At 53.8% G+C, this 10485-nt stretch overlaps 1 protein-coding gene across 2 annotated transcripts; it reads left to right on the top strand.

Annotated features, from left to right (window-relative positions):
- The first annotated feature begins 706 nt into the window (after positions 1-706).
- Positions 707-8890, top strand: PCARE (photoreceptor cilium actin regulator). Of its 2 annotated transcripts, XM_087823827.1 has the most exons (3): positions 707-4323; positions 4581-4583; positions 8710-8890. In XM_087823827.1, the coding sequence occupies exons 1-3, from the start codon at positions 707-709 to the stop codon at positions 8888-8890; spliced, it is 3801 nt and encodes a 1266-aa protein (XP_087679953.1). The 2 variants fall into 2 exon arrangements, with proteins under 2 accessions (XP_087679953.1, XP_016065761.2); XM_016210275.2 differs by lacking the exon at positions 4581-4583.
- The last annotated feature ends 1595 nt before the right edge of the window (positions 8891-10485 follow it).

Genomic DNA, 10485 nt, shown 5'->3' with positions numbered 1-10485 from the left:
TGTTTTTCTAAGCCCCCCAAACAAGAAGGCATGACTTCCATTACCGTCCATTGTGTGGTCGGGGCCTTCCTGATAATAGCAGGTTGGAGCCCACCTGGCTGGTTTGCCCTTATTAAGCCGTGAAGGTCACTCCTCTGCCTGGAACTCTAATCGGTGAGCCCTCGCTCCTTTCCCACAAATGTGTCTCTTCCAGAGCCTTTTGCAATTATGGCTCATTTCTCTAGGTTTCATACGGCAGGCGTCTGAACAGAATTAAAAGCATAAGCAAAAATAATCTACTTCCCAAGATAGTAAGTGCTGAGAAGTTCTATATTGAACACACGGGGAGTGCTGACTGGCTAGGGCATGATTAACCTAATAGGCTTAAAGTTCCACTTGCCATCCGCATCTGTCAGGACTCCAGCAAAACGCAGGCCCCTAATCCATGAGCCCGAGGGCCGTTACAATTGCCCTGCTGCTCCCTGACAGCAGAGGGTTCAAAACTTCAAATAACACAGGACAACAGGCACCACAGCCTCTACCCGGGGGGACGGGGGAAGTAAGAAAGCTCGTTCTGAGTTGAGGACATGGTACCACGGACTGCAAAGGATTCTGGCCTGGACATTGCCTGGATGGACTAGTAAGGCTACCTTCTGCTGCTATTTTAAATATGATTCTCTGGAAATTATGAGGGTCAATGGGTGGGAGGTGACTACAAGCTGAAATCATGGGGTGTACGCCTTCCCACAGTGACATTGTTAACAGCGTGGCTAAGAGTGGCATCCAGTTTTTTAAAAAGCCCAAAGCGATTCTGCCAGGAAGCCAGGGGGCCAGTGAGAGATGCTCCATCCCTTTGCTGGTTCAAAGCTCTATCTGCTATGACTCTGGGGGGGACTTGTCCCAAGGACAGAGACCAACAGAGGTGCAGCCAGGTCCCAGGTGGACCCAAACCATGGCTGAAGGTCATTGTCAGCTCACAAGAGATTCCACTGCAGGCAAAAAGAAAGATCTGGACGGACTGACCCCAGAAACCCAAACGTCCCCATCCCAGCTGAACAAATCACAAAGCTACATGGCTAAGGACATTCCATTCAAGGCACAGAGCTCCCACAAGCCACAAGGGGCAGCCTTTTCTGGGGAAGAGAGTGCAGAAAGCAACACCCAGGAGACCTCCACGTGGGGAAAGAAGTCAAAATGCCACAGGTCAAGGCAACAGGACCTTCGTTGCCAAAGCACCCTTCCTGCTCACGGGTCTGAAGGCAAAGTGGACTTCCCCGAGCCCCTAGTGAAGGCCCACCAGCACGCGTACACCTATCTGCACTCCTGCCTCTCCAAATACGAAGCGATTCTGCGCCTCACCCATCAGGCCACCCGGACCCAGGAGCTGCTGCAGCCCATGGTCAGCTTCCTGCTGCTGTGCTCAGATGAGGTCAACCAGCTCTTGGGGGAGATCTCCAAGGACGGAGAGGTGCTCCTCCGGGAAGTCGGGGAGGATCTGGCTTGGCCGCAGAGGAAAGGGGAGTCCCAGGAGCAGCCGGACCTCCTGCAGCAGCTTCTGCAGTACACAGTCAGCAGGCTGCAGGTACTTGGTGGCACGGTGGCCTCACTCACTGGTAGCTTCCTGGAGGGCTCCAGTAGCTACCTCCAAGCCACTGCGAGCCACTTGGGGAATAAGCTGAGCACAAAGAGGGGTATGGATGAGTGCTTCCTACAGGCTCTGGGGCAGCTGGAAAGCTTGGCGAGTGGCCACAGGGACCCTGGGGTGCACAGTCCACCCTTGTGCTCTGAGGACAGTGGCATTGGTGCAGACAGTGAGTCTGTGCACCTGGTGGACAAGCTGGGCAAGCAAGCCAGCTGGGACTTAACGTCAGAGCCCGCAGAATGGAAGCCAGGGATCTCACCCACAGTGGAGGCCAGGCTGTTGGGACATACCTGGCAGCAAAGCCCATTCTGGATGGGTTCAGACAGACCCCAGGACTGCCCACTCTCGAGGCCCCCTACGGCCAAGGTTCAGCCAGCAGCACAGGGTGGAGCAGCGAGCGCGGGCCCCTGCATCTCAGGCTCAGAAAATGCCACCTCCAGACCTCCGGGGCTGGGCAAAAGCAATTCGTGTGACACCTTTGGGGCAGGGGTCTCCGTGGAAGCACGTCTTTCTAAAGGCTTCGGGGTGATGGACGCTCCATCCCTCAGCGAAGGGGAAGGCAGCACTGCAGGGGAGGAGGAAGACGGCTCCCCACAGAGGCCTCAGTCTTTACCTGCTGGACCGGAGAGCCCGTTTCAGCCACATCCCAGGAGGCTTAGGAGCCCCCGAGCGCAGGAAATGATTCTGAAGATGAAGGAAGCCATCAGCGAAAGGATCAAGTTTGTCCCCGTGTCCTCTGGGCACCAGGATTGGGCTGAGGAGGAGGAGAGGACATTGGTCCCACCAAGACCCAGCACTGTCAGTGGCAGCAGGGGGTCCCCCACGAGGCAGAAGAGGTCCCAGTCAGAGGCGTGTCTCAGGAGCCACATGGAGGAGCCCACCCTCCAGGCGCTGCAGAGGGCGCAGAGAGACCTGAGCCAGCGGCTGGAGGCGTTCTGTGCCCTGGGCGCACAGCGGCAGGGGCGGAGCGGGGAGCAGGTGCCCGACAACCACTGCAGGGCCACCCCGAGCAGCACCACCAGCAAGCTGAAGGCATCTCTGACCAAGGGCTTCAGCATTTTGCCAAGTCAGGACAAGAGCATTTTGCAGAAATGCAGTCCCCGCCCTGAGGGTGAACGGCCCTGGCAGCGGAAAGCTGAGGGGCTTCCAAATGCCATCCCACCAGGGGAGAGGGCCAGGGAGGCTCCCAGGGCCATAGACTGGAACGTCAGGAGCCATCCCACCAGAACATCAGTCAGGGAACTCATTGAAACTTTCAGTCCCACTAAGAGTCTGCGGACACCAGGGGAGTCCAAAGACTCTCGGCTGAGCCCTAGCCTCAAGAAGTGGGGGGTCCCCATCATGCCCCCCAGATTTCCCATTTACAGGGGGCTTGCCCCTTTGTATCCAAAGCCCCAAGTTTCTCCAGCAGTGGGCCCAGGCTGGAGGCCCTTCGCTCCTGCCTTTCCCCCTCTGCTGACAGCGGCCACGAGGGAGGACCTCCACTGTGAAATGGAGGACCCAGAGCACCTCCCACCTCCACCTCTGGAGATCCTGATGGACAAGTCATTTACTTCTCTGGAGCCCCCTGAAAGCAGCAAGCACGCAGGGAGCTCTCCTGAAGGGACCCATGTGCCAGGACTGGGAGAGGCTGACCCTGCCCAGAGATCGTGGGCTTCCCCGAAGCTAAGAGCTTCCATGAGCCCCGCTGACCTACTGCCCAGCAGGAGCACCGCCACCCCCACCAGGCCCCGCAGCACAGAGCCAGGGGGCAGCAGGAGTGGCTGCAGTCCTGGAAAGCTGGCCTTGGACCTCAACCCCCCGCCTGCAATCAGCCGGAACCCAGAGGTGGAGGGCCGTGGGGTGCAGGGTCAGGCACCATTGGACAGGGCTGTGAGCCTCTCCAAGCAGCCCCGGAAGGCAGTCCCCTGGCACCACTCCAGCCACACACCTGGGCAGAACAGGCCCTCAGAACCCAGCCTGCCCAGACCAATTCGGAGGCCACATTCTTTTGAGGTCAGGAAGGCCTCTCCTACGAGGACACACTGGGCTCCCAGAACAGACAAGAGGCACCCAAGCCTGCCCTCCTCTCACCGACCTGCTCAGCCAAGTGTCCCCTCTGTGCACAGGTCTCACAGCCCAACAAGCAGCCCTCTGGCGAGCCCCAGGGCACTAAGCCCTGCAACAGTAATGAAAGGAGCTTCCCCGCCACCCCAGCACAAGCTGCCCAGCCCTCCCCCTGAGAGCCCAGCTGCTCAGCACAGGATCTCCAACCCCCCAACCCAGCACACAGAAGTGAGATCCCCTGCCTCTGGCCCTTCTCCACCCCCTCCAGTGTCCCCCCCTGAGGGGCACAAGGAAACAAGAGATTCTGAAGACAGTCAGGTGGCCACAGCCAAAGCATCTGGGAACACATGTTCCATATTCTGCCCAGCCACCTCCTCTCTGTTTGAAGCTAAACCGCCATTCTCAACAGCCCACCCACTCACCCTGTCATTGCCATCTGAAGCCGGGGGCCCTCCTGAGCCCCCCACAGGATGCTGGAGGAGCAGCTCGGGGCCACGACTAAGGGGGGCCTCCCAGCGGGGAATGACCCTGTGTGCTCTCAACCCTCAGCCCTTCGTCAGAAGGACAGCTTCGGAACACCAGCCAGGTGTCCGCCTTCGCCTGCCTGTTCCAGGTGCCACTGGCCACGCCTGTGAACCCCAGCTTGGCCAGAGCAGGTAAGGAGAGTCCCTGGGGCATGGCCCTGCATTATTGGAATAGCGCCACTGGGCCCTTAGGGTCCTCTGGGTCAGTAGCTTTCAAACTGTGCTCCAAGGGAAAAGGCAATTAGAAAAAAGGGTCTAGGAATTCCCAGCCTCCTACCACCGCCCCCACAAAAAACTGAGCAACTGTGCTTTCATTTGTCACTCATTCCCTGAGATTTCCCTTGAAAAGAGGTTCTGCTGTATTAAAAATAAAGTTTAAAACAATCAAGTCAGTCCAGTCACACATAGTCCTATATCTACAAGGTGGGGAAACAGAGATAAAGTGACTTGCCCTCTGGTGGAGTCCCTGTCACCCTGTCCAGAGCCAGCAGCCTGATTTCTGTCAGTTTCTGCTTTGCTGTAATAGACCTGCAGCATCCAGGCGGGAGGTTCTCAACCTTGTTGGTCCTAGAACCTTTTCAAACTCTTAAAAATTATTAAGAACCCAAAAGAGCCTTTGTGTATGTGGGTTGGATCCATTAGCTTTCTGTATTATAAAGTTAAGAGATGTTTGAAACATTTATCAATTAATTTTTAAAAACACAACCCAATATAAATTAATATGAATAATATATTCTTATGGAAGTTTACTATAAAAATGCAGTGAGGAGTGGCATTGTCTCCCATTCCTGCCAGTCTCTGTAGTGGGCGGCTTCACAGAGAGACAGCTGGGTGTCCAGGTGTTTCTACAGTCAATCTGCCGTGACAGCACATCTTGCAGACAGGGACACTCCACTCTGCATTGAGGGGAGAATTCATAGAAATGGCAAATAACATCTTAGTGTCATTATTAAAATTGTTTTGACCTCATAGACCCTCTCCCCAAAAGTGTCTCAGGGACACCCTGGGGACAGGTCTTGAGAAGGGCTGGTCCTGGAGGTGTGGAATATAAATGGTTAGCTTCCCCACCCCCCCAAGGACTCACTTCTCCTCCAACCCAGCCCCACTTCCCCCTCCCCCTTCAGAGGTCTGGAGAGTAGGAATCGACTCTCCATCAGCACCAAGCACCAGCACCCAGGTGGAAGGGTTGTCACCCTTGCCCTGGGCAGACTGAGTTCTAAGTGTGATTTCCATGAGGGCAACTGACTCGAATGCCATCGGCCCAGCCATGCAGACAGGCCTAGGCACAGGGCTGCCCAAGGCCAGGAGTCAAAGCTTTAGCCTGCCTGAGCATTGAACGGACTGGTACGCTCAAATGGCTGTTTTACGGAATATATGCAGAAGTGTGCTTTTCCAGAATCATGGCATTGGGGAAAAGTATAAATCTGAGGCTTGTTAGAGAGCAGCTGTTATCAATGTGTCATGATACCAGATCAGACAAGCTCCACCAGCACCGGCCGTGCTATCTCCGCATTGCCCTCAGTTGTGTAAATCAGCAGTTAATTTCTGCCGGAGCGACATGTGTTATAGACTTCACAATCTGCCGAGGCATAAATGGTAATTTTTTTCCAAAGTACCTGGCAGTCAATTTTAAATAAAGATATTATCTTGGGAAAGTTGTACATTATTATAGTTATATAAACTTCCCCAGCCCCTTGAACAAAATGAAGTATTGATTATTTTTGCAAGAATCTTAACATAACATTGCTCTTTTCTTAAATCTAAAATGAGCTTCCGGCAGCACAGTGCCTTTCATCGGAGAACCTCTGTAAACAGTAATGCATTATGCCTCACACCAGCCACTTATTCAGTTATTAGATTTCTAAAACTGTGCCCTTCAGGAGAAGAGCTGGAGAGAACAGGGACAATAAAACGGCATTAATTAAAAACATTAACATTTTAAAACACCGGGAGCAATAAGAAAGCAACATAAAATTGTTCAAGAAGAAAATAATGCCCTTCTCTCAGGCTTTTGCTCAGAAAAGGGCATCCTAACAGGTTGTTTTATGTCCTGAATCTCAGTACTTGGCAATATTGGGAGGGGGTGGAGAGTAGTTGTAGCTTGAAAGAGGCAGGAGGATTCATAACCAGGCACCTCCGCAAGGTCACGTGGAAGGTCACATAGCGACTTGCAACCATTGCCCTGTCCCCTGGTAAGACCACACCTCGGAGCCATGCAGAGGATGTGATGGGAAAATGCTCCTTCCCCACCCCTGTCCCCTACTCAGCCCTGTAAAGTTGGCATCTGGGAGCAGAAGCCAACAAATCGCTCTGTGAGAACACCGAGCGTCTTCCACTCTGCAGATGACAAGCATTTTTTCCCTGACCTCCTGCATACGGGAAACCACACCAGGAAACTGGTCATGCGACAGACCAACAAGCCAGTGCCAGAGAGGCAGAACCCGCTCAGAGCCAGAGCAGGCTGGCTCCTCAAGAGGGCCTTTCAGGGTTACAGCCACACCCATGGGATCTTGCAGCCCAGGCGGGCTCACAGGAGGAGCTGGCCTGCAGCCGGTGTTGACCCCCTTCAGGTCATCGGTGCTAGGCACAGCCCCCTCTTATGGAAAAAATGGTGATGTTTATATATTCCTGATCTTGGGGCTCAGGGGGCTGGGAAAGTCCCTAGAGACATCCCCAGGAAGCTCAGTTACTGAGCTTCAGCTCTTATTATATGTTGAATCCCTTGGTAGAGGTGCAGGTCTCAGGGTCTCTGCACACCGGGGCACTGTGAACATTCAAGAAGGGTCCAGACTTTCTCCCCTAAATGCAGTGCTTTTCGTCTTTGCCAGGACTGGCCCCTCAGGCAGGGCCTCTCTGCAGACCACCCCCCCATTTCCTGGATCAGGCTGCCTGGGCAGACTGCCTCCCTGGCAATTCTGGGAACAGGTAGAATTTCAGGAACCAGGAAAATCAATCGCCTAACCTGAGCTTCATGCAGATTGGAGCCTGGTTGGGGCTGGGAAAGACACAGTGCTAGGACCACATTATTTGTCACCCCTTGGAGTGAGCCTCCACTGACACCAAGTGTCACAGCCCCTCCTCTGGGCATGCCCCTCCCGTTCCTGCCAGCCGTGGCAAGGGAGCAGAGAGAAGTAAGGTGTGAGCTGGGCCCACAAATCACTCCAGGCCCTGCAGGGACCTGTGACGGGTCCAGATTCCAACATGGATGAGACTGGCTCTAAGTATTATGGTGGGTCCCTCACAGCCTGAAAATCCCGTATGTATGCCAGTCTGACACCCCCTACCTCATACCCCCCCATTCCTGCCACCTTAATTTCTGTAGGATCCAAACTCGAGCTTGTCCCTCACTGGTTCGACATCCCATGTAAGCCTAACCACACAGAGCTGAGCACACTGAATGACAGAGCTCACGGAATAGTCAAGAATGTGCTGTCACAGGCAGAGAGAAGGGCCTTCCAGTCTATGCACATGAGGAGCTGGGTCTTATCCTGGCCCTAAGGTGACTGATCGAGAGGCTCTGACCCTCAGGTGCCCACCTGGAGTATGACAGGGTGGTCCCAAGGATCCTTTCCAGGTGTGACTTACTATTCATGCTACAAAGCAGCGCCAGAGTGACAGCTGGCCGTTTACTGAGCACTTACCACATACTAGTTAACATGCTAAGAGCTTTACCCGCTTTGCCCAATGTTGATGCCTTTGAATGCCCTATGAGATGGGCACCACTATTATCTTGATTTTACACAGAAAAGAATCAGAGAGGTTAACAGGTCACACAGCTAGTAAGTGGAAGAGCCAGGACTTGAACGCAGACAGCCAGACTCCGGCCTCAGTGCAGTAACTGTAAGGCCAGCCTATCAGCACACAGCCAGTGTGGCTTTCTGAGCTGGCCCCCCTTCTGGCCCAAGCTTGCTCCGTGCTTGTGACCACCTCCATTCTGTGCTCCCAATGCACACTGGGTGTCCCTCCCCTCAAAGCCCCTCTCACTGTATCACCCAGCAGCCAGGACAGTCTCTTCTAGTCAAATGCCAGTCCTGGGCCAAGCAGTTTCCATTCTACTCCATTCAGGAAGAGAGTGACAGCTGAGCAAAGGAGGGTGGGTTTGGGGGCGGGGAAGGGCTGTTATTGTTGGTGGTGTTTTTAATCAGCTAGCTGAGCCAACCCCTTACTAAATAAGAAGTGCTTTAAAAAAGAAAACAAGATAAAGGCCACTCCCAGAGCTCCTGAGGGAGTGACTATTTGGAGCAGCAGGATCCTGGGTGTGAGAGCAGAACAGGACTCAACCTGTCAGTCGAAACTCCAGGAGCTTGGCTTCCATGGTGCCCAGCTACAGTGGGCAAACAGGAGGACAATGCCAGCCAGGCAAACCTGATACAGAGATGCAGAGGCCTGGCACCAGGGGTCCACAGGCCTGTGGGTGGGACAGACAGGGACAGAGAGGCAGAATGGAGAACGGGAGTGGGGCCAGAGGAGCAGCAGAGGGCTGTTTGTTTGACCTGCGCCTGTCCTTTCTTTCGGCAGCAGCAGTGAGGAGAGCCCCAGGAAGGACACAGAGCCACGGAGCGGCCCCTGTGCCCTAGAACTAAAGGGAGGCAGCAGGGCTGCGTCTCCCCCAGAACTCTGCGTGCTGGGCCATGGGATGCACCGGGAGGCCATCGCCCGCCGCACCCAGGACAAGCCGCAGCAGAAGGAAGTGGCCTGACAGGCTGGCCAACAGAGTCACACTGACCCCAGTCACTCCAGAAGGCAAAGAGTGACAGCCAGGCTTCAGGCTGCCCCACAGATGGTGGGCCAACCAAACTCCTCCTAAGCTGTCCCAGAAAGGCCTAGGAGGAGCACTGTCCAGCGGGTCTGCTAACTTATGAACAATCACAGTTTTCAGTCCTAGCTCCTGGTTCGTCTTGGGGTGCAAAAGCTAACTGAACTGTGGATCCCACAATGACACTCTTAATCCTTCAAGTACTGGCCTTAATTTAGGGAGAAATGTGTCTTACCTGAGTCAGCTCCCTGAAATCACTTTATCCTTACAACAATACATGAAGCAACTAGCGTTCTCCTGGTTTTGTAGGTGAGAAAACCAAAGCACCCTCCACCCAGTGACTTGCCTGAGGTCACACAGCAAAAATCTGAACAGGTGTGGGGGCCCTAGAATCTATTGTCTTCCAGTACGTTTCATGGCTCATGAGCACCCCATCACTCCAGCCACCTAAAGCAGACCTAGTGCAAATGGCTGGAAAGCCCTGGTTTTTTAAGGTTAAGTACTGGCCCCAGAGATGAGAAGACTGAGGCGGAATTAAGACACACAGTCCCACCCACCTTCCTTCTCCTACTTCCTGGCTCAGCACCAAAGCCCTAAACACAAAGCTTCCAGCCCACTCAAGGGGCCATGTGGCTTCTCAGGCCGTGTGTCTCAGAGGCGAGACTCAAATGCTCCACCCTACGCGTCCACATGCTGCTCAGACTGAGTGGGCACAGCCAAGCCTCCCAAACAAGGCAGCCTATTCTCCAAGCCCCGTGGGGGCTGGGGCTCAGGGGGATGTGTAAGTAAGGTCTTGCATACATGTGCCATCTCCCCCAGGGGCTTCTTGGCCACCTTTATCCGGGTCACCTGCAGAACTTCCACTGGAGTTGAAATCAAAGCGAAGAACAGTCATTTGTGCCAATCTTTCTTCTGCCAGCGAGCTAGACATTTGCTGCCAATCACGGAATTTTTCCACTGGAGGCTGTGGAGTGCTTTCCATTTAGAAAAGAATTGGCAGTAATTGGGTGATTCAATGCCGGCTCAGTGGGTTGTCACAAGACAAGAATTCTCACCCACCGGTACAGCTAAGAGGCAACCCTCCAGATCTGCTGCAAAGCTAATTTTTTAAGTTTGGGAAAATTATAGACTTCAAAGCCTTTCTTTTTTTAAAAAATATTTTTATTGTTTGTTTTTAGAGAGAGAGGGGAAGGGAGAAGGAGAGAGAGAAACATCAATGTGAGAGTATAACATCAATCGACTGCTCCCTGCACACCCTCTACTGGGGATCAAACCCGCAACCCGGGCATGGGCCCTGGCCAGGAATTGAATTGGTAGCCTTTCTGTGTATGGGACAACGCTCAGCCAACTGAGCCACACCGGCCAGGGCTCAAGTTCTTTCTTGTTAGAATAGATCATGACTCAAGAACATGTTAAACTGGGTTCTGGGAACTAAGCCACCTCTCCCGGGGAGGCCATGAGTCCCAGTAAATGAACCTCAACTTGACTTGTCCAGTTATTAAAACAGGGGTGCCAGGGATCTACTCATGAAAGGCACC

Source organism: Miniopterus natalensis, chromosome 13, assembly GCF_054644295.1.
Source record: "Miniopterus natalensis isolate mMinNat1 chromosome 13, mMinNat1.hap1, whole genome shotgun sequence".
In the NCBI taxonomy this organism is placed as follows: Eukaryota; Metazoa; Chordata; class Mammalia; order Chiroptera; family Miniopteridae; genus Miniopterus; species Miniopterus natalensis.
This window is presented reverse-complemented; position numbering and strand designations above follow the sequence as displayed.